Here is a 25,686-nt window from a genome sequence, read left to right as displayed (position 1 = left end):
ATATAATCTTCAAATAAACATTATAAAACATTTACTTCTGTGATCATAACTATATACAAAACAAAACATTCTTACTAATATTCTATTCTTATTTCTATTCCAACAATTTTTATATATATACTGTACAAGTAAATTACTAAAGCCCGCCAAAACGGGTTTGGACAACCTGAAATTAGGGATTGCATTGAACAGTCGGACTTTATAATAGCAAAATACGATCTTGCAACAATGTGTTTATGGTTGTCAAGATAAAACTGGAACAAAAATTCTTATATTTTAACTAACACAAAAACTGGCTAAATACTTGATATTCATTAACAATTAAAACATACTTTTAAAATATCTATGAAACATTCACCTCTCTTTACTTTATAGGATGGATTAGAAACTCATTTTGTCACTTTGGTACGTACTGAATTTAATACGAACTAAAAAAATTGTTTATTACATACAATAATTCATATTAGGAAAACAACGTTAAGTATCGAAATTAAATTACTTAATATGTTAAAAAGCAACTTCTAAATAACGGTGATGGACGCTTACTTGGTAAAGTAATTGCAAAGATAGTCTAAATAAGAATAAATCGTTTTATGGTCAGAAAACTTTGGTATAAAATTAGCACTTGAATTTTAAATCTAAAAAATCAGCTTCTTTCACTTAAATTCAAGCCATTGGATTAATTCGTCAGGTATAAACCATATTGATATTGAATCAAATATTCTAAATAAAACTTTGAATTGAAAATGTGAGATACGTTTTGGGAATTCTATTTGGAATAATCAATGGGCTTATAAAATCAGTTTCACACACATACACTTCGACTAGACCCAATAAAAAATCAAGTGGGTGTTATAGAAAATTAATCTAACTTTATTAAATAATAAAAAACTATGAACGTAAAAAAAAACGAGTACTTATGGTTGAGGCTGATATTATTTCGTAATCCACTTAAGTGTAAATTTGACAGAATAATAAAAAAACGTTTAAATCGGGATTATAAAATGGGCGTAAACTATTTAGTTAGTAACACTTAATCCACTATTTCAAACCTGAGTATTTTTTTCAACCCGTTTTCACTTAGTAATAAATAAAAGCTAATTTTGGGTAAAGATTCATAACACCTAAAGAACTTAAAATAAAATAAGCATATTGCACATTCACATTATGGATATGGCCGTAATCAGATAATATAAAGACAAACTATGTATAATTGATCTGGGTATTTTTTATAAACGGGTGAGTGACAAACCCCATATCTTCACTAGGCCAATTTGAAATTATCACATAAAATTGGAAATCGTGTACAGTACCAGATTATTGAAGAATGTAAAAACAATTTTGTATTGTACGCGATGCTTATCACAAAGCACTTTTTCTAGTAAGAAGAAAATAAATAGTATAATTTGTGGTAAATTTTATATATTAACCTTCCAGTCCACTCAGGTAACTTATATGAAATTGTCGATCACCAATTATAATACAACTTTAAAGATGGTAACAAAGTTTCAAACAACACAACGATGTGTTTAATTTCAATACATTAGTTTAGACATAGTGAAAATTGTCATTAAACTCTCATCCGTTTACGAAATAAACCCCAGGATAGATGTACAGAGTTTGATTTCCAGCAGAACCTATGGTAGAAACAGAGAATGACTATCACTGAACCCCGAGGGACGCCACGGCTAGCAACCGGGGCCTGGGGGCTGGATTTTGAGTCCGTGCAAATGAGCCAGCCCGGGCCCACACTTCTCCAACTGTTGATGCTGAGATCTGACGGCAAAACGGTTCACATGGACCGGAATGGGAACAACTATCTTGCAACCGTTGTTGTTGTTGGAGGAACTTGATCTATGGCCTCCTGCACCCGAAGAAGAAGACATTCCACCAGCTTTGACCCTCTTCCATTTCGCTCTTCTGTTTTGAAACCAGATTTTAACCTGTAAACATATGATACGGTAACTTATAGGTTAAGAATAGTTTTTGAAATTGCAAAAAATATTATTAAATGAAAAAATGAATCCGAGTCAGTGATATAAAGAAAAGTATAAGGTAAATCCTCATACGAGTAATAATATTAATAAATCGTTTATACTTATAATTTTTTTATTTACTTTCGTAATTGCCTTAATAATTCAATGTTATTTTATACAAGATTTAATAACACAACTTGTACATTTTGATGGATGTAACTTTTGTTAATAGTAAAACATTTGAATTTGTAGAAAGTGAACATAACATGAGGACGAATTTACAAAAATATAAATTATAATATGAGGAAAACAACTGAAAGTTCAAGGTAAAAGATACAAACAAATTAAGTAAGAAGTACAAAAGATATTATCAATTGGTAAAATAGGATATTAAGTGGTGTTCTAGTGGTTTAAGAGGTATAAGTTGGTGGTTTATTATTAATCTTTAGCAACGCCGAGATACCAAATATTGCTAAGTAACGATAAAGAATCATTAAATACACCAAGAAATCTGAGATGCAGAAGATTACAAGGGTGCAAAAAGCTGTAGAGGTTTAAGATTACCTACGCACTAAATCTTTGAGTACGAGACTATAACAAACTAGCATTTGAGGTAAAAGACTATATTCAGCCTCCAAAAGGAACGTACCTGAACCTCACTGAGATTTAATGCGTTTGCAATTTGTGACCTCTCAGTCAAACTCAGGTACTTCTTGGCGACAAACTCTCTCTCAAGTTCCAGGAGCTGCTCGCTGGTGAATGCTGTTCGTCTTCGACGGGTCTTGTTGGAAGATGGTGTGTTGTTTGTTGGAGTCTCGTCGTCTTCGCCATCTCCACTGTCCCGTCCACTGCCTCCAGGACTGCCTGTAACAAGCGTCGTTGTCAGTTCGAAGAAGGCTGAAGAGGAATCCTATACTGTAACAGCCGTCTCAGGCTCATGGGGTGTCTCGTGGATTTAAATACTCAGCCAACGAGCCAACTCTTAATTTATTTTTCTTTATTATTTAACGATTCTGGCTAATAAAACTCATCATTCACTCATGTCCCTGTTAAAATATGCAGCATGGTGTCCATATATCAACGTCATGATATTGATATAATGGATGATAACTATAGTAACCTGAAATATTATTTAAAATGGTTAAGCTTGGGAAAGCTAGTTTAAAGGTGGGAACTAAAATGATCACGGTTATTCAATTTGGTCTTGGTGGGCAACATGTTTGCATACAACTAACGAAACATTCACTTTTCATTCAAATCTATAAAAAATGTAATCGTCTCCCAAAGTGACCCAATAAAAATCTTATCTTCAGTATTTTTAGAAAACTGAGGAGTTGCTTCGCAAACTATGAATGAAATGAAGGAAGGTCTTACTACGACCAAAGTGCAGAGTTCACGTGCAGTCGAAGACGAGCACCTGGTCACAAGACTCAAGATGTTGCAGCGTAGTCAAAGACCGAAGCGGCGCCGTTTGGAAGACATGTTGGCATGTCGCATTGTTTGTAGCTTCCCCTCACATATAAATCATCACTGTTTCTTCGGTCGATTCCCAGCCACACTTTGATGTCAATTGGGCCTGGAGACGATCTGTAGCAAGCTCCGCCTCTCCCCAGCCCATTGCCACTTCTTCGTTCCTCTTTATCTTTTCTCACCTAATTAAATTTGTATTTCGTCGATAAAAAAGTCCTTGTGTAATTACTTTCTTCGTTCTAATTCGTCGACGCTGAACTTTGATACTTGTTACTTTGATTGGAAATTGATTATTAGCTAGTTTACGGGTTTGGTCTTGAATTAAGCCTATCTAGCTATCGTGGATATTGTGGGTTGTTTATTACTAGTCTAGTTATCATGACAATGTTACTAGTTACTAGAAAGTAACATTATGAATTTTAATTCTTTGTCAAACCAAATAAGCAAACTACATTGCATTCAGTTTGCCACTGTACTTATTTGTATAGTCTGTTTGCTTAGCGACAGCGGCTGACCAAAGGGCCGACCCTACTCACACACGTAGCCCTCACAGTCACAGACTTAGACGCAAGGGATTACAACTGATCATTCACCTGCCACGTAAATCACAGAAATTTGATAATCATTTTTAATTATTGATTTAATTTTATTATTTTAGTTATTTCTCTATTGTACATCTAACATATGAATTGCGATTTTGAGGCATTATACAACAGGTGTTATATTTTTATTGAAGGGTATCGGGGCTTTTGGGCAATTAGGACGGTGGTGAGTGTCCGTGAGCGAGTCGGGTGTTCCTCCACATAAGATAACTGAAATATTGTCTCTTGGTCCCTCATGTTTTGTCAATGGATTATTAGGCTATGTTACATATCGCTCCCTCTGGTCTGATAGATTTCCTGAATCCTTCCTTTAATCATTTTCCCTTATAACCATACAGCTCCAGGAAAGGTATGTTGAAACACTAGATAACATACTATGTTATCTAGTGTTTCTTCGGCTGATTGGTATATGTTGCCTAGAGTTACATTGGACCTGATGGGTTTGTTATGTTATCTAAACTTCCCTCATGTCTGGTTGATTTGCTATGTTACATAGGGGTTTCTCAGGTCTGGTTGGTCTATTGTGTGCCTAGAATTTCTTTATGTATGGTGGGGTTTTTTTTGTATTACCAGGTGTTTCCTCGGGTATGGTGGGTATGTGATGTTACCCAGTGTTTCCTCGGGTATGGTGGGTATGTTATGTTACCTAGAGATTCCTTGGGTATGGTGGGTATGCTATTTTACCTAGAGATTTCTTGGGTATGGTGGGTATGTTATGTTACCTAGAGATTCCTCGGGTATGGTGGGTATGTGATGTTACCCAGTGTTTCCTCGGGTATGGTGGGTATTTTATGTTACCTAGTGTTTCCTCGGGTATGGTGGGTTTGTTATGTTACCTAGAGATTCCTTGGGTATGGTGGGGATGTTATGTTACTTAGTGATTCCTCGGGTATGGTGGGTATGTTATGTTACTTAGTGATTCCTCGGGTATGGTGGGTATGTTATGTTACCTAGAGATTTCTTGGGTATGTTATGTTACTTAGTTATTCCTCGGGTATGGTGGGTATGTTATGTTACCTAGAAATTCCTTGGGTATGGTGGGTATGTTATGTTACTTAGTGATTCATCGGGTATAGTGGGTATGTTATGTTATCTAGAGATTCCTCGAGTATGGTGGGTATGTTGTGTTACCTAGTGTTTCCTTGGGTATGGTGAGTATGTTATGTTACCTAGTGTTTTCTTATATATGGTGGGTATGTTGTGTTACCTAGTGTTTCCTTGGGTATGGTGAGTATGTTATTTTACGTAGTGTATCCACGTGTATGCTGGGTATGTTATGTTACCTAGTATTTCCTCGGGTATGGTGGGTATGTTATGTTACTTAGTGATTCCTCGTGTATGGTGGGTATGTTATGTTACCTAGTGATTCCTCGGGTATGGTGGGTATGTTATGTTACTTAGTGATTCCTCGGGTATGGTGGGTATTTTATGTTACCTAGTGTTTCCTCGGGTATGGTGGGTTTGTTATGTTACCTAGAGATTCCTTGGGTATGGTGGGGATGTTATGTTACTTAGTGATTCCTCGGGTATGGTGGGTATGTTATGTTACTTAGTGATTCCTCGGGTATGGTGGGTATGTTATGTTACCTAGAGATTTCTTGGGTATGTTATGTTACTTAGTTATTCCTCGGGTATGGTGGGTATGTTATGTTACCTAGAAATTCCTTGGGTATGGTGGGTATGTTATGTTACTTAGTGATTCATCGGGTATAGTGGGTATGTTATGTTATCTAGAGATTCCTCGAGTATGGTGGGTATGTTGTGTTACCTAGTGTTTCCTTGGGTATGGTGAGTATGTTATGTTACCTAGTGTTTTCTTATATATGGTGGGTATGTTGTGTTACCTAGTGTTTCCTTGGGTATGGTGAGTATGTTATTTTACGTAGTGTATCCACGTGTATGCTGGGTATGTTATGTTACCTAGTATTTCCTCGGGTATGGTGGGTATGTTATGTTACTTAGTGATTCCTCGTGTATGGTGGGTATGTTATGTTACCTAGTGATTCCTTGGGTATGGTGGGTATGTTATGTTACCTAGTATTTCCTCGGGTATGGTGGGTATGTTATGTTACCTAGTGATTCCTCGGGTATGGTGGGTATGTTATGTTACCTAGTGATTCCTCGGGTATGGTGGGTATGTTATGTTACCTAGTATTTCCTCGGGTATGGTGGGTATGTTATGTTACCTAGTGATTCCTCGGGTATGGTGGGTATGTTATGTTACCTAGTGATTCCTCGGGTATGGTGGGTATGTTATGTTACCTATGGTTAGTTTACTATGTTCCCTAGAGCTTTTTCAGATCTGGTGGATAATTATGTCACCCAGTGTTTCCTCAGGTCTGTTGCGTTTCCGCACTATGGTGACCACCCCACATATCCTCACGCGGCGGGAAACAATCTGTCAACATTACCATTCCCACCTCGAGTTATCCGACTATTTTGGCACCCTTTGAGCGCCGCCGCAGCGCCATAAGTATTCCGAGTCCGTCTTCCCCCCACCCACTCTAAGTCAAAGAACGACGACGCCTGCTTAATTATTGTGGTCCCGCCACCTATTGTCGCCAACCTGATACTGGTTGATTCCCGTCCGAGCTTTTGATTAATGATAAATACTTCCTCTCCTATTCCCGTCCTGGTTTAGTCTTGACATCACTTCTCTTGGGCTTATAAGGTATAATGAGTGACAACATTACAGATTCGTTGTATGTTGTACCATCAGTATGTTTGAATGCCTAAACTATGATTAGATTTCACATTAGAGTCAATTGAATATTCTTTTTATAAAAAATATTATTTTTACTTCGTAATGAACGCTTTATGATTATTATGCTTCGTACTTTGTAAACCTAGAGGAGAAACATTGAGGAATCTTGGAAAAGCTAAGATGTTTAAATTAAAAAGTAAATGGTTGTAATAAATTAGGTTTAGTAATGCAATATATTTCCAATAAGTTTTGTAGTAGCATTCTTTGAGTTACAACGGATGATCTTTTGAGGATTTGATGTCAATAGCAACAATTATATAGGTAATGAGTAGTGTACATAGATAGTGATTAATAAAACGTCATTAATACACAACTCGTAGAGGCGGTAGCAACTCGCTACAAAAACAAGAAAAAAGTCCAGAAAAGTAAAAAAACCTTAAATTACATTTTAGACGTCGTATTCTATTTAGCGAATCTATAATGAAGTTTTGGATCTAGATCGACGAAGCCTTAAGATTCAACGCGTAATTTAATCTCGGCAATTTCACAAATTGCAGATAGCTGTATCCGGCTCGAAGGACCATGAGGAGTTACACCATTGCACGACCGCCTCGTTGCCTAAACTAGCATGGAGATTCATTTAGGACTGGGCCGTTGAGAGGGGTCCGAGCGAAGCTGGCAGAGTTTGCCTCACCTGCCCAAAGCATTCATCACCCTCGGATCGGTTAAAAAGGCGACGACTTGCTCGGCAACTCATTTATAACAACCTCTCCTCCCCCGCGCTTTTTGATGCTCCTGTAAATAATTTGTCAGTAAATTGTACACAGCTGTTTTGTAGCTCGACTAAACGGAGCATTTAGTAGTTCTATCCTTTTTGCCAGACAGCTTCAGCGCTAATGTGTTTGTGTGTTTCTGGACTACAATTCCTGGATGGTATAAAATGTTAATCTATAAGTTTTGTATAAGGATGAAAGCTACGTTAGCATGTACTGAAATGTGTTTTTAAATAATGACACTTAAATTTATAAGCTATTTTTTGTATTAAGTATGCTACGTGTACGTGAGGGTTTGAACTTCATTGATTCAAAAATTTAAATATTGTAAACAATAATTAAACAAATAGACTATCAACTGATTTAAATTACTTTATAACATATCTTTATGGAGTATTAAAACAAAACTGTACACCAAATACTACCCACATACTTCAACTCAATTTCTTAATGGCAGTTTCTTTGATCAACCCTCAAAAACACATGTTCACGTCAGTTTTCAATATGTTACCTCAATACGATAAATTTGAGCTGTTTCTCGTTGCATGGAACCCTTCCCAATACAGTATATCAAACAAGCTCCTAGACTTATTTTTATTAATTCATTTTACTTGGACTCCATTTTGCTAGTCCATATGATATGAGGAATGGGATATCTCCGAATACCATATACCATACAGCCACTTTCCAGCAACAAGTCCAATAGGGGAACAGGCAAGATTAAAATATCTCCGCCGCAGCAAACCTGCGCACTAGCGAACCTTTATTAAAGCCTGATTTGATCTTCACAAATTTAATATATTTAAATTTGGTTTAACTATAAACCAACATTAGGTTTAACGAGTACCTAGGTTTGCTGTTACAGGGAGGGTAATAAAGTTTGTTTTTAGTAAAATAATAATAAATTTATACAAAACAAATAAAATTGCCAAATTTTATACAAATATATACATAAACAAGCAAACTAGAATAATTTACAATATTCTCCATAATAATAACATGGGAATAAAAAAATTATGTAAAAAAGATTTCCGTAACCAATAACCGTACAAAAATACTTTAATATACTTATTTTTTTCATAAGCTCTACAAAATTGATTAAAGAAACATTCGGAAATTTTATTTTTCGAGGGTCAAAAATGGAAAAACGCCTATTTTTTACCCCATAAACCCCCGTTCCCATGGTCTGATCATGGGTTCCAGATCTCGTCCGAATAAATGTAGGTTTACACGTTTGAGCAACATTTCATCAAAATCGGATGATTTTTGCTGGAGTTATCGTGCTAACGGACACACACATAATATGTATGTTATGAATGTATGTATTTAATATATGTTTTAATTTGAACGGATGGTGTTTTTGAAAATGAAATAACAGCAAATTCTCGCCATTTATCTCAAGTAAATTATACTTTGTCAACCTTGTATATCAGAGAACGTGATAGGCACTACCATTGCAGACATTGGAAAGCTTCATATTCAATACAAATAAACATGTTACAATGTTTTCTCTAATATAAAAAACCTTAACACTATAAAACAATAAACAATCAAGAGCTCTTTCAGCTGACTCTTAAATGTACGATAGCCTGTTTCATTCCTGAGATCATTTGCAAAAACAATAGAAAACATATCATTTTTTTAAATGAAGTTTAGAGACTAGGAATGTTAAAATGTTATTAGATCTCGTTTTAAATTTTGAATTCTTAATATGCTGACAAAATTCAACGTTTTTCTTCAAACAGTTTTAATTTACCAGCTGAATTTTCAGCATTTTGTAACAGTTACGTGACACTCAGCGGCTGGAGTAGTGTGAATCTTTTAGTTTGTAGATTGCGGCTTCACAAGAGGTGACTGACTATACAGAGTTAATGGTATATACTGACTTCCATTATATAATCAACCGCCATTTTGCAACAAACCATTCAAACCCACATACCAAATTGCATCAAACGCGGACTACATGTGTAGTCTGCAGCTCTGTATAAACACACAGACGTCGCTTCAAAAATCCATTTTAGCGAATTTCCCCTATAGGGAATAAGCTATTACCGTAGTACTCATGGCAAGACCTGGACCCGGGACCGATTTACTTTTTGGTTTTGAGGTCCCTATAGACCAAAAACACTATCCGTTCAAATTCAAATATATTTTTGTTAGCACGATAACTCGAGCAAAAATCATCCGATTTTGTTGAAATTTGGTACAAACGTGTAAACCTACGTTTATTCGAACGAGTTCGCGAACCAGCATGATCGGACTATGGGAACAGGGTTTTATGGGGGGTTTTATGGGGTAAAAATTGGTTTATCCCATTTTTGACCCTAAAAACTTAAAATTTTGCAATTTCTTTCCAAACCATTTTGTAGAGCTTCAAAAAAGTAATTTAGTATATTGAAGCGTTATTTTGCGGCCTAATGGTTACGGAGAAAATTCTAAAAATCTGTAAATTTAAGTTCCCATGTGATTCTTATGGAGAATAAGTAAACTGTTGTAAAATAATTTGCTTGTTTATGAACATATTTTGATCAAATTTGGAAAATGCATTCATTTTATACTAAACTATTACATTTTACAAAAATACCTTTTTACTCTCCCTGTTGCAGCAAACTAAGTACTCGTTAAACTAATGTTATTTAAATAAGGAATAAATGTGATGTTTTTAAGGAAACATTTTAGTGTAAATCCAGTCAGGCAAATGGGAATTCGCTTAGTCTGCAGGTTTGCTGCGGCGGGGGTATTTTTTCTTTGTTCAGAAGGACTACCAACTCCTTGCGTTTCCACCAAAAACTCAGACTCGAACATTTTTAAAACATTACTTTCTCCTTATACTATGTGTAGGGGGGCAAAACAATGACTTACCAACAGGATGAAGTCTCGGAAGAGTGAGGTCATGGGGAGTGACTGGAGACCTAGAATCCGACCTAGAGTCGTCGGAATGGTGAGTTGGTGGCGAGAAGAGAGGAGCTACGACGTCCTGTCTTACAGGTAGAGAGGCCAGCCAGGAGTGGTAGAGGAAGGGATTGAGACATGGTTCTGTCAGGAGGTCCTGATACAGCAGGGATCTGGAACAAACATAGACAGTCAGTCCCAAGGTCTACTGGCAAAGAGTCCGTCTTACAATATAGTTGAGAAGACGGACAACCAATCCGCATTCGCTCTGGGACTGGTTTTCCAACACTTAAAAAGCAGACATACTTTAGATAACGGCACCAAACTACAACATTTGTTATGTTGATAAGGCCCAATGTCCAAGAAGCGGCTGACGCTTGAGACGCTTAGCGTCTGAAGCGGGGCACTGCTCTGGGAGCAGACGGGATCGCTGATGGCCAGCGTCTATTGCTTATATTGAAGTGTTATGCTTGTGTTCTCCCGTGCTCTCAAGTTTATATTTAATATTAAGCTAACATTTTCGTGTTGAATGATTGCTAGTGCAAACTCTTTAATTTTAATTTAACTTTTAATTTTACAAGAAAAACAAACTTAAACGGGGTTTTATTAGAATTGTTTAGGTTCAAGCCTTTAAAATTTAGATTTAAAAAATCACAAACTTGACAGTACCTTAGTGAAAAATCTAACCGTCGCGGTGCATAAAACCGGCCTAAAATAGAATTTAACACATTCAGCAACCAACGGTTGAACACAATAGACGCGTTCTTGGACCACGCATATCAACACGAACTTCAATGAAAAATTGCAACACTTTTAATTTGTCTTTATCTTAGACCTGTGATTCACCCTTCGTCCTGCGGAAATACCTGACATTTTGTCAAGTGGTTGACTTAGCATATTAGTGTAAATGACACAATGCAACCGGACGTTCGAACTATTTAGGAGCAACGCATACCGTTCTTGAAAATAATTATCTTGAGCGTTTCCGGGGTTGAGCCTGTCACTAACGACGTGTTTTCCTAACGATGTTAGGTTATAGAAATGGCCATTCAATTCCATGACAGTTGTAGTTGTAGATTTAATTTATTTATTATTTAATATATTTTTTTTCTTTATTTTAATATAATAATTCTTCGTGTAAAATATTTCTACTCACTGTTATTTTTTTATTGTTAACATTTTCCTTGTTTACTCGTTATTGAGCCTTCAATTATTTTTGGTTGTGAATAATATCAATATGTAGTTCTATTCGGGCTGAAGCTTGCATGAAATTAAAATATACTTAAATGCTGTATTTTCACTTGTCATTTGCATCACCTTTTTTCTATTTATTCATCCGTCAATGAAATAATTATCACTGTAATAGAGTCCTCGACAATTGTGCATGTACTTGTGTTTTCATCATTCTTACGTAACAAACATCCAAGATGGCTGACGTGACGTAATCGTAGTGATTCAGTGCGAGTTGTTCACTATATAAGATAGTACTTTGTCCTCTTCCACCTTGGAAAGGTTTTAGATGGAATTTTACAGGGACACGTATAATTTTCCCAACGATATTCTTCTATTTTTCGCCTGACCAAGATTTTGCGTTGCCTCACCGAACATTGAATTGCCGAATTACCTCGATTGAACATCAATTATATTTTGGTTATTCAACCATTTTCTTGTAGTTTAACGCACAAACACCTACATATTAAAAACTACGGAAATGATATTTCCCATTCGTAAAGGTTTCGTTTGAAAATGTTATGCCTTAAGAACAGCAACTTATATCATTGATTGATTTTTAAAAAGATGGCAGGTAATTTTCCGATATTTTTTCATGTAAAGTGTTTCACAAATTAGCTACCTTTTGCAGCTGGTGGCGAGAGTAATGAAGTAAGAGTAATATTTAATTTTCTAATGTGTTAAAAATAATTCCACAAATACTAAAAATACTCCTAACTATGGTTGAAACGGTATGGAGATGTGTGTCTATATTGATGGTGGAGATGTTTTGAAGTGGCCAATGTCTTTACGTAAGAGTAGAAAGCCAATTGTAAAGAAGATAATTTTGTAGGCCTACGTGCGTTACAAAATGGGACACCTTCCTTAAAGAGGAGTCTTAGGACCAGTGATACTCATAATTCAAATTAATGACCTCTTAAATTTAAATTTGTCCTAATATTTTCGCATGTGCTGATGGTTGAGCTATTCCCTGTTCATACCACAGCAAACAATCGTTAAAATCTAAAATAATGAGGATTTGGAATTGATTTAGAAACGGTATTAAATAATAAACTATTTACGAACTCAACCAATTCAAAATGTAGCCTATTTTTACCGATATATTTCCAAAGGGGAAATAGATGATTAATAATTAAGGGATATTTTTGTCACAATCACCCAACGATGTAAAGAACTACATCGTTGTTTATATCGTTGCGATCACCACGGCTGTAGATGTTAAAATTTCGAGATTGAGAATTTTTTAAACTTGGACCCTTTTAATGAAATATAAAGTCAAAGTTGATTAAATTAATTTAATGGTGGCTTCTGTACACCCGCGAATTCGCGGGTAGAACCTCTTGTACTTTGGCAAAGTATTACACATTTTTGGAACGAAGTATATTTTAAATAAATAAGTTCTCAAAAATCCTCCATTTTGCAGTAGATAATGGGAGGTAAGAGATGCTTTAACAGGTATTTATATAAACTATTCCTATTTATTCACTCTTAGCGTTAATATTTATTTATGCATGTAACAATTAGTTTACTTAAACTATGTCTGATTGCATTATATATTATTTTGCTTAAATTTGTTATGTAGCCTACGTGCTTTGTAAAACGACGTATTCTTGTTTGATAGTGCATATCTGTTTCCTAACTAAGTATTTCTATTCAAAACTGTATTTTCTCCCACATGTTAATTGTCCCATATTGCTTTACTACATATTGTTGCTGCCTAGTTTGAAAAACTCACTGTTTTTGTTTTCTTGGATCTTGCTAGTGTTTGTTGTTGCATTGTAAATTAATTTATTGTATTTATTGTTCTGTTTTTGTTCTCATTCTTTTTTGCATTGTGTTGCATGTATTGATATTTCTCGTTGACTGATCTGATATTGTTTATTTTGTTAATTGTTAAATATTGTTCTTTGTCTTTGCTTGAAATTTGTTGCACAGAATCATGTATTTTTGAATTGTCATGTACAAATTGGCTATTTGCAGTGGAAATAAATGAAATGAAACGAGACTCGGTAAGTAACAAACAAGGTACCACAGTACTGTAGTACATTATTTTGTTGATCAGTTGTAATTAATTAAAGAAGGTTGTCATATTCCACGTAATAATTAAAATGTATTTTTCCCGATTCCCTGTGTGTTGCACGGGGTATTTGTAATTACCAATTTAAAACTCGAAAGAAATTTGAAACTGAAAGAATTATTTTGTTACCCTACAATATCCTCATTCGTCAAGTAGAACTGGAATACAGTAATGTAGAACTGGCAAAATGTTAAGTTTTTTGTTAAATGTGTCATGATATACAGTGGAACCTTGATAAGAAGACCCTCGATAACAAGTTGCCCTTGATTACAAGTGTCATTTTCAAACAAGTGTCATTTTCAAATCCCCTTAAAATTATTTTACCCTTAATCACATGTAATTACAAACCTCGATAAGAAGTCAACCTTGATAACAAGTCTTATTTTACAATCCCCATGAGAGTCTCGTTAACAAGGTTCTACTGTAACTCTTTTAGTATAAATCAATATCCAGAAGTAGGACAATGAATTCTGGTTTGAAACTGAAAATGAGTATGAAGGTGTTTGGCTATAGGGTCAAGATAATGTTTAGCGAGAGCTCATGGTGGTTGATAGGAAAAGGTTATTCGGCTGTGGTTGTTGATGGAGTCAGTGGTGTCGGTTGGTACTACTGAATTCAAATAATTACCACTGAACCACAATCTACCAAAACGGTCGCAATGTGAACATTGACCTGCTATCTAAGGGAATGATTATTAACGGACGTTATCATCTTATGGGATCAATTGAGATTAAAAATTGCCACAATAGTTCGTTGAACATAAACACAAAACAAAATTAACTTTTAGCAAAGAACATTTATTTACCTGTGAGCTTCCGGCGGAACTAGGAGAGCTGAGGGGTGTGGATGTGGCGGAGGGGGTGGATGATCTTCTCTCCGGACGATGGACACGGTCAGATCCTGAGGCAGGGGTGACACCTTGTCTCGTAGACCCATGATGGACTCTATAGAGAAGGGGCGAGGCCGAGTACATTTGGCAGGGACAGTGATGCAGTCTGTCTCCTCCATCACGTCTGGACCATCACCACCTCAGGGACCACAGGATGATGGATTAGTACTTGGGTTCCAGCTTCAACTCTATGTCATCTTTCAAAATACTCTTGTATACTAACATTATTATTACCAAAGGTGGTAAATACTGGTCTTCGGCCTTCGTGTGAAGACCACGTAGATTCAGACGACGATGCATGGCGTCCGAAGTGTTGGCAACTACATCGTCATCTGCATTATCACCTTTAAAACACAGATGTCATGACATTTGCTTTTCAATTAATTAATGAAGCTATCTACCAGAAGTTCGACGTTAGATAGTAACTTACGGACCAGGGTTTGGACCGTGCCATTAGTAAAAAACGTAAAGAAATGTCAATGACGTTGGTAAACAAATTGATTTCAAAATGGCAACGCCACCTAAGTTGTGTGCGTATTGCTGAATATGACTGCAAAATGAGTATATAGCATGGAGTTGAGAGATATGTGTAGCATTTTATAGAGAAATAATGTGAAAACACATAAAATAACTCAGGTTTGATAGCAAACAATACGTATACTTCCTGTGAGACTTCCGGCCTACGTACCATTCCCACACTCCACACTCCACATACACAGACCCGGTTTTCCGGTTTAGTTTATTACTATTTGGCAATATTGCCATAACGTAACATAACCACAAAACATGTGTAAGTTGTGGCGACGAGTTTAATAATTCGGTTATTTCAAGTCCCACTCCCACACAACAAACTAACTACCGTATCTAGTTGTCGTCAAAACTTAAGTTTTTCAAAAACGGCGTTCTGTTCTGCGGATCTGCAGTGCATTGTCGCAATGAAACTCGAAAGCGTTATTTTAATAACAGGGAGATCGCCGCAACAGAATGACCTGACAACAGTTATCGCGCAGTAACTCTGCTATTCAACCTGTAATGTTATATAAAGTACATCTCTACTGACTAGTGTATACGATCAGCTGTTTCTATAGCCAGTACAGTACCGTTTCGTTTATTAAAAATCCTATAATGACCAAGGACGATGGAGTAAAAATATATAGATATAATTCCGTTTTAGGTTATACCACGAATAACTTTTAAATTCCATGACAGTAAACGCCACTAAACATAGCAAAAGGATTAATTAGGGAATGCAGTGAATTAGCGCAGGACCTGGAAACTAGTATCAGTTAATTTTTAACTCACTAGGGTGTTTTAGAACACTCCTATAAAGATAATAACAACCATTGATTTTCATTCGTTTAATTGGTAAAAAATTTAGTAAAAATCAAATGTATCTCGTAAAACTTCACATTCATCTTTAGCCCCCATATTAGAATAGAATCCATTAGGACTATTAAGGGCCAAAATAATCATAAGAGCATTAACTGCAGGTGGAAGAATAAAATTGTCATCAAATTAGCTAAGCATCGAATAAATATGCTCAACAAAAGATAGCAATGCAAATCTAATGCAGAAGTAAACTTTGATTATGATTATAAAGAAAATAAATAACGGTTGATTTACTGTTGATACATTTCAACGGGGTAGCGGATTTTTATCCCCCTGGAATTTTACCCCCTGGGCAAACGTGACGTCACAAACCAGGGGGTAAAATTCCGGGTGCGAACTTTTGAGTTTCGCGACATCAGTTCGATGGATTTATTGGATTTTAATGGATTCGATGGCTACCTAATAATAAAATGTTTACAATTAAATAAAAACAGAAATAAGAAAATCAATCATTCTTAATTATTTCTATATCGCCAGGGGGTAAAATTCCGCCCACGAACCAACTTTTGAACGCTCAAATTCAGGTTACTACGTCATCGCAAAGATAAAAGGAGTATGTATACTTCTTTTAATCTATGGTCATAGTGACGTCAGGTTTGCCCAGGGGGTAAAGTTCCAGGGGGATAAAATTTCAGCGACCCGCACTGGTTGAAGTGGGTCGCCGGAACTTTATTTATACCCCTGGAATTACCACAGAGTAAATACAATAAAGATGGTTACATATTATATATCTATTTATTCTATGGTGCAGTATAGATAAACTAAAGTAACCACAAGGTTAAGAAGAGTTATGTCACAGAAACACCTGTGAAGTTGACTGTTGTTATTCTTTGGTCAGTTACAAAATAATAATACTGTCACGAAGGGGCGTTTATGATACCAACACACTAATAGTAATTTGGAAGGTATTCAGCAGTTGGCTTCGGTTTAGTTGTAGACAATAGAATATAAACTTTATGATCATTACGTGACGTTAACTATTGTTAATTGCTTTGAGTTTGGCTCTCTTTTGCTTCTTACAGTTTTACTACTAGGACAATGGGCTTTTAAGTTCGATCGCTCATTTGAAATTATTTATTATAATTACCAAATTAATTGACAAGTATTTTAAGACAACCTTCTTGTATGATTACAGCTTTCGTTTCATGAATTGGGTTCATAAACCCGGCTAGTCCTAATGCAAAATAAATATTTTTGATATTTAAGAGAAACAAAAATAAATTTTCTTCATTTTGGTTGGCAAAATATCATAAAATAAATTATACATACCGTATTTACTGTTTCTGCAACCAAACTAAGCCTCGCACTTAAATATATGTATATTATATATAATTATATATAGGTATCCACTATCCGCATGCAAGGGGGAAGGGAGGAGGGAACGCGGAAGGGACAAGTATGGTTTTTCAAATCTACCTTATGAGATAGTTCACATTCGTCATCGATTTAGAAACATAATTAAATTGCTGCGCTCTTTTGGATGAATATATATATATTTTTTTAAATCCAGGTAAGTGGTTATAACTTATTAGGTGCTTAAGTAAAATTTGTGTAGTGATAATAGACGTATAGAATTGTGTGGTTCAATTTTGAAAAGTTAATGCCTCCTTAAAAGTGTAATAACCTTACTTATATTGCATCAGGGTACTGTCACGAGGTAACAAACAATTATTTTACATTATGTAACATAAAATAGATATGTTGTAACCAGATTATTATATTATCCCTGCAGCTCATTATATCTATTTCACAAAAAGCAAAAACATAAAAAAAAACCTATTGTTGATACGAATATTCGACAGTAACTCTCAGAATTTGTGGTAGCAATTTAAATCTATGAGTGAAGATAGGTAAATGCCGTAAAAGAGCAAAATGTACACTACTAAAAGTTGTAAACAAATCATTAGTTCGTTTTCATATAATCTTATGTTTATGTAGGCCCCAATTTAACATATAAAGAAAGTTTCAAAATTGGATTTTTTTTATTCAAACTAAAATCTCTCCCCACCATTTTGAGGCAAAAATAGAGTTGGTGAAAAATCTCAAACACTGACTAAGAATACACTTTAGATTTATATTAGATAGAAGAGATATAAAGTCAAACATGCCCAAAACGTTTGTTAACTTAATCCAGGACAGTCTAAACCACCAAAAATAGGAAAAACAAGTTAAAATTTTAGGTTCAAGTCGGAATTTGGGGTTGAAGGAATGAAGATAGGAACATTTTCCTATACACACATACACATACATCTTTTTAGGTACATATTTCGAAAGACGTAGGGTGCAAAAATGATATTAGAGTTACGGTATCGAATTTAGGAAAGAATTGCAGTTTGGTGGCTAAACCCATCCCTAAACAAAGAAATGTGAGGAAAAAACAACAATTTGAAAAATCTTGTTCCACCTATAGAAGTTTTAAAGGACACCAAGTGTGCAAGTGATCTTCCTTAATTTTATTAGAATGACGGTTTGGCCACTACAAGCGTTTAAAAAACCATAATTTGAATTATTTGGGTTGGGGGGAGGGGTTAAGAGTTGCCAAGTCTGGTGCGACATAAGAACGAATAAGATATCAATATATACAGAGTGTTTTTTTTTTAAAACTTACATCTTTATTTATGTAAAAACCGCAATAGATAGAAATATGCAGTTTGCGGGAATCATCTATTGACGTAGGGGGCCCAATTGTTTTGAATTCAACGCTACATTCACATTCCCCCCCTTTCCCCCCTGCCCCAAACTTAATTTTTTTCAATAGCAAGGTACCCTTTGTGACATATCAAATGAAAGAGCATGACAAAAGAAAATGTTTGGTGAAATTTATTTTTCATTTGATATGTCACAAGGGCGGGTAAACCTTGCTATTAAAAAACAAGTTATGGGTATGGGAAAAGGGGGGGGGGATTATCTCACAAATTCATGAGCCGATTTTAATTTTTTTTTCAGCAAACATTTTCTTTTTTCATTCTCTTTCATTTGATATGTCACAAGGGGTACCTTGCTATTAAACAAAATAAGTTCCGGGGGGGGAGGGGGGGAATATCTCACACATTTATGAACCGATTTTCAATTTTTTTTTTATCAAACATTTTCTTTTTTTATGCTCTTTTATTTGATATGTCACAAGGGGTACCTTGCTATTTAAAACAATTAAGTTGGGGGCAGGGGGAAAAGGGCAAGAATGTGAATGTAACGTTGAATTAAGAAAAAATTGTGCCCCCTACGTCAATAGATGATTACCGCCAACTGCATATTTCTATCTATTGCGGTTTTTACATAAATAAAGATGCAAGTTAAAAAAAAAAAAAAACACCCTGTATAATCGTAACAACTGTTTATCCTAGCGACGTGTTAAATATCATTTTATTCTCCGTAAAAATATTATGAGAATTTTAAATTTACAGTTTTTTGAATTTTCTCTATTACCATTTGACGTACAACAACGCTTCAATGTACTAAATTTTCGACCGTAGACCCCCCCCCCTTCAATCAAACCCAGTTCCCATAGTTTGATTATGCTCGTTCGTTGACTAGTTATCCATATGTGAAAAATTTGCTGAAACAGTTTGTATATTCCTAACATTTTGTTAAAATACTTTACTGTAATTAGTAGATGGCAGTCCCCTTGAGTGTAAAGTTCAAATCAATTAGCGTAAGAACATTAGCTTAACCTTAGACAAATATTACAAAATAACCTTATCTTAATTATCTGTTAGTTATCGCAAATTTTACAATTGTGTAATATGAGTTTAATTTCTCCGTAGAAACGAGTGATAAGGCTACATTCATCTTTGCACTTTTCATTGTGTCGAATAATTGGATAGTTTACTTAGATAAATACGAAGATTATAGCCTCATTAGTAAACTAATGTCGGTGTTCCGATAACCCATTAAATGGACAAAATTACTTCCCCAAAGTAAATATGATTTTGCTGATAAACTGCAATTAGGCGAAGCAATTGATTTGCTGCATGGTACCAAACAAAATTATGATACAAGTGTTTTATTGAGTCTAATTAACAGGGCATTTTATTAGCTAAGTATAACAACTGTTGTTATCAAATATTTACACGCACTAAAATCATATTTAGGTGCCACTTGAATATTTGTTTTGTACAAAGTTTTAAGGGGAAGGCCTATTAACTTATTTCCTAACTATTAATTGAAAAGCATAAAATAAAATCTAAAACTATCCTTCCATGTAGGGGTAAAGAACATGGTGGTACCTTATTTTTGGACTTGATAGTTAATTTTTTACTGTCCCCAGATCAAGGTGATATCGGGATTAAGTTCAATGACAGAATAAAGAGTAAGCTAAACACTATTAATCCGTGGTCCAATATTACGACACAAAACAAAACAATTCGAGCAAGCAATACGTCAGGACGATCGATTTCGATCGAAACAACAATAATCTTCAAACCAACAAATATCATCTTCGTGCCAATTACAACAACTACAACTACTTGGTTGAATTGAATTAGAAGTGTTCAATATGTTATAGCTTTGTGGTTTGATTATGAGATATGAAATGGTTCAAAACATTTAAATGATTTTTTAAGAAACGAATTTTTGTAGAATTAAAAAAGGGTTGACTGTCTTTACGACAAATACATTGTAAATTTAGTCGATGTGTGTCAGGTTTTAAAAATAAACATGGTAGAGTAGAAAATGGTGTGAATCATTAATTTGTTATTTCCTAGTCTTTATTTCCAATGATTATTTAAGAGTTAGTAATATTAGCTACAATTGACACATAGATTGCCACCCAAGAAGACAATGCCTCTTAAACCAAAACACTACAGTACTAACTTTCCAAATATATACTATATTGTTAAAACATTATGGTTATTTTAAGTGATTCAAGCAGGAAAGTTATAGGAAGGTTGAAACAATATCGCGGTTTCTTCAGTAACTGCGTACAGTAAGTTGTATGGCTGAAATGTAGATTTGTATGGCTGGTTCCTTCGGCCCGCTCCTTTTGTGTGGCTTAACTTGAAAACATGCAATTAGGTATATGCAAATAACAGTTTGTTATTGTTAACGTTATTCGATAGTTAACTTTTAGTAAGAAAAATATTTTACTTTACTTTTTTTAGCATTTTTAGTTTATGTTGAAATACATATTATATAGCCTATGTAACTACTATATGTAAGTTAAATTACTATTAGCCATATAAGCGTAAAATGTCATTATAGATAACAACATTTTGCATGGTTTTATTACCACTGTAGCTATAACCAGGACGATTAAATGATGATTGGTATTCGGGAATCAATTTTAATTTAGTATTTGTAAAAGACAAAGAATGAGAAAGAGTGATACTTTTTTAAATGTACCCCAGCAGGTCTCTGATAAATATCCTGCTAGGGAAGTGCAGAAAGCCAATGGTAGATGTTTTCTTTCTACAAAATAATTGAGAGTTCATTGAACTCCCACACAATGGGATCGGTGTATTGTATAGTGTAACCTAAAATGTCAAATTATAAAACAAACACCCTAACCGCTCTTAGAAGAACGATTTTAAAAATTTCAAAAAAAAAATCATTATTTATATCAAGCGATCGTTGGAACTTTGAAATAACATATACATAATTATAACTGCGTTAGATAGTTTTCAAGATAAATCATCTAATTTAGATACTGTATCTACCTATACATACAGACATTGTGCAAAACAGAAAAACTAAAATGTTAAAATTATCACATTTATAACACCAACACTGTAACGCCAAAGAACTATTAGAATAGCCATAAAAATGGTACAAATTCCTTATTTAAGCCTATCGCATGCGATTGGTGCCATTGGCGAATTTTAAAATAAAACAACTGCGAAAAAAAATCTCAGTGTAATTGTAGACAGGGACCCGGATGAAGATTTTACGTATTTTTTACCAATCTAGTTCTACACGTGTATAGATCTACACAATTATCTAGTACAGAACAGGCAACAAACGATGTGTAACTAAAACATGAAACAAACAATTGCCCTTATTCAACTTCGTAATTACCTATAGAATTGAATCACCTACTTCCGTCATCAGTGGCGTGACAAGACACGAAGACAAGTGTGACAACATGACAACATAAAATATTGACACGAGCATGATGATCAACACGCGTCACGGGAGAAACAATTCCCACGTTATTGACCCTCTTAGCGACAAAAACTAGAGCAATAAACGACCCCGACTCCTCTTTATTTATTCAAGAGGAAGTATTACCAAACGAGTAGACGTTTACCATTTACCGCTCCTCTGCCGCGGACCGGAGAGTGTGTTAAATTGTGGGGCTGCCGCTGACGTCACTATGCCCATAGACAATAGATAATACCCCCGCCACAGCAAACCTGCAGACTAAGCGAATTTTTCACATGTCTGATTACATTTTTACTAAAATATTTCCATAAGACATATTTATTCCCAATTTAATGTAGAGATTTAACGAGTGCTTAGGTTTGCTGCTACGGGGAGGGTAAAAAGTGTTTTTTGACCATACGTCAATAGTATAGGATGAATTAAATAAATTTGCCAAATTTTATCAACATATATCAAGTAAACTTAAGAATAACATGGGAATTTTTTATACTTTTTTGAATTGTCCCTGTAACCTTTAGGCATACAACAATGCTTCAATATACTAAATTATTTCTTTTTTTAAGCTCTACAAAATGGTTGGGAAAGATATTCCAAAATTTTATGTTTTTATGGTAAAAATGGGAAAACCCCATTTTTACCCCATAAACCTCCGTTCCCATGGTCCGATCATGCTGGTTCACGTTCTTTGACGTTATAGTGTTGGCTTTGAATTTCATAATAGCGACTCTTACAAAAGGGCTTGGATGTAGTTTTATTATTTATAAGTCCTAATGGATATATCATATGCCATCACAATCGTCAGTCGATAATGGTACAGTACCATCGTTTGGAACACCCAAATGAATGGACGAATGATCGTTCAAAACAAACTTGACACCAAGATCGCATACGGCTGATTCTTCCCTTTACAAGTATGTTTAATTTATTTGTTTTGCATGGAAAAATAAAATATTTGAATTTGAAAAAATATTGCTTTATACTCGGTTATAGTAGTAAAACCTTCTCTTTTACAATTATACCATTCTGGTGTTGATTAGTATAAAAATGAAATTAGTAAAAGGTGTCGTGCTTATAAACACTATTGGTGATCTTAATCATTGGTTTTTTTTTATCCGAGGGAATATATAACAGCTTTTATCATATTCTAAAGGATCAACGCGCAATTTTGTGGTATATATTTGTTAAGATTTATACAGCATATATAAAGTTTATATATTTAACTCCTGATAGCAATAATACTTAGATATATTACTTTTAAAAGTTCCACTTATGTTTTTGACCATCCATTGAATTAATTTTGACGGTCAAATATCATAAACAACTTATTTATATAAGGTGTGTCTTTATGAATTTGTTATAGAAACATCAGCTATGAAAATGCTAGCTCATTACACAATTATTCCCAGTTTTTATCATGTGCATGATTTTTCAAATATGAATATAATTCCAGGTGATTTTGGAAATAGTTCGGGCTCATGTTGTTAAGCTATGTAGGTTATCATGTAACGGCAATGGCAATATTACATGTTTTAACAAACAGTTGATATTTATATCTTTAAGTTCACAAATGAAAGCTATTTTTTATTCTAAAAGACATATATTTAATCGACTACAAGGTTAAGGTAAAGGTTTGACTATACAAAGGGCAGTAACCTAGAAAACGTGCAGTCGCTTTTAGTAGGCCAGGAAGTAATCATAAATATGGTCCAGGCTCACTACCTCAACTTACTCAATTTACTTGCTGAAAGTATTCTATGTTTATTGTTTACATTGTATATCTTGCCCAATTTGAATGTCTATAAATAGGTGTATCAAATCATCCTTGAAGTCAATAGACACTCCTTTTATCTATGGTACAAGGGGGTTTTGTAATCTTATCTGTGATTCCTTAATATCAATTTAGATTAGGGTATGTTTTTGTTGGCAGCTGATGTTATTGATTGAAATGGAACCTTAACACGTTTTAACGATGAATTAATAAACTCAATCATAACATTATTGGTTTGTTTGTTATGTTAGTTTTCTTAATTTTTACATTATAACGTTACCTGGGTGTTAAGGCTTATGTTACGCCATCGAATAGTATGATACTGTAAGGCTTTAATGAATATTTTAATTACATTTTAGAAATGTAAGAAACCTAATTCTTACAGTTACGCTTAATACAAATAATAATAGTTTCTGTATGTATTTATACGATTGTGTGTCCCTTATGGGGTAGTGAATATAAGTTTTTTAAGGGCCAGGACATAAAAGAACTGATTAATTACGGCATTATGTGCTACAGTATGCGAATAAAGCATTTTTTACACTGTAATATGATGCTTTATTATAATGCCAGTTTATTATTATGAAGTATTAATTGTTATCTTATAGGGCCTACGCATTTTAATCAGAATCTTAATACTCAACTTGAACAATTATTAAGAAACAGCATTAGACTAAAGAATTTCACAGAAATCTTTACATTAAAAAATTTAATTATTTTATGCTTACACAGTTTAGACTATTAGAATTTATAGTCTGTTTCAGATTATATACGCGTATAATCTCTTATATAAATTTAGTAATGGAAACAAAAAAAAGGCCAATTCATGTCACATTATTTTTGTTCATCAACAACTTTGGGAATCAGTGAATCAGTATGAGAATATATAGGTATATGCATAACAAATGAAATTAAATTGTATATTTATAGTAAATTAAGTCAAATGCAATTTGATTGAATTTGAAACAACCTCATTTGGTTGGTTGATTCAAATAATACATAACACCACACTAGTTGATGATTTGAATTTATACCAATCGACAATACGGAAAGCACAAAATAGAATCAACCATGGATTTATACATTCATTAACAAACATAATCGCCATAGTAAAGGTTATGGTTATAATTTGGCTACTAAATAAGCTTCTTTATTCCCATAACTTCATAGCTCAGCAACCATATTACCAAACCAACATTAAACTCATACCAGTACAGTATTCACAAATGCAATAGTAAATCAAATAACAAAACTAACTCTTATTTTATTACCTAACTTCAGTTTACACTTTTCCCGCTTATCATTACTCAATAAACTATACACCCTGGCTTATAATATATAGAATAAATATGAATGATTATAAAAAGGAAATAATTACTTGATAGAAAAGAGTAAATCCAGCGATGAGTAAGGGAATCACAGACACTGTCACACGGACCGGCACCGTCGACGGCGGCACGAACACAAATAATGTGTGTGTGAGTGAAAACACGGTTTGGCCTCGCCCCCTCGCCGAGACGCCTTCTGATTGGCCCACAGATCGTCCAATCACAGCCGAGCGGTGAGAGTTATTTGTTTGTTAAGTGATCGGGAAATTAAATTATTGTATTTACTCAGGGAGCAATCAAATGGTAAGTTAGCTCGGCAATCGTCTACAGTTCCCCGGCTAGCTTACACTATAGAGAGTCTCAAGTCCCACCTCTGATACAGGATGCTTATCTATACATTCATGACGATGATGATGATTGGTACACATCTGAAGTTAGCTTCACAGTTTCCTGCAGAAGCCTAGCATGCTCTAGTACTGAGCGTCATAG

At 34.6% G+C, this 25,686-nt stretch overlaps 1 protein-coding gene across 1 annotated transcript; it reads right to left on the bottom strand.

Annotated features, from left to right (window-relative positions):
* On the bottom strand, positions 1–25,319 carry LOC128998253 (homeobox protein unplugged-like). Its single transcript, XM_054424307.1, has 5 exons — positions 25,248–25,319; positions 14,530–14,752; positions 10,388–10,590; positions 2,626–2,840; positions 1–1,943 (listed from the first exon to the last, which is right to left on the bottom strand). The coding sequence occupies exons 2-5, from the start codon at positions 14,730–14,732 to the stop codon at positions 1,689–1,691; spliced, it is 876 nt and encodes a 291-aa protein (XP_054280282.1). The 5' UTR covers positions 14,733–14,752; positions 25,248–25,319; the 3' UTR covers positions 1–1,688.
* Between the last annotated feature and the right edge of the window lie 367 nt (positions 25,320–25,686).

The sequence above is a fragment of the Macrosteles quadrilineatus genome, unplaced genomic scaffold (assembly GCF_028750875.1).
Source record: "Macrosteles quadrilineatus isolate MER2022 unplaced genomic scaffold, UCM_ALF_1.0 Scaffold_7__1_contigs__length_78375512, whole genome shotgun sequence".
In the NCBI taxonomy this organism is placed as follows: domain Eukaryota; kingdom Metazoa; phylum Arthropoda; class Insecta; order Hemiptera; family Cicadellidae; genus Macrosteles; species Macrosteles quadrilineatus.
This window is presented reverse-complemented; position numbering and strand designations above follow the sequence as displayed.

Coding starts and splice junctions, on each gene's coding strand:
- LOC128998253 (XM_054424307.1), bottom strand. CDS start 14,732: ATGGAGGAGACAGACTGCATCACTGTCCCTGCCAAATGTACTCGGCCT. Junction 10,591..14,529: donor GTTCCGCCGGAAGCTCACAG/GTAAATAAATGT, acceptor TGTTTGTTCCAG/ATCCCTGCTGTATCAGGACC. Junction 2,841..10,387: donor TCCGAGACTTCATCCTGTTG/GTAAGTCATTGT, acceptor CGCTTGTTACAG/GCAGTCCTGGAGGCAGTGGA.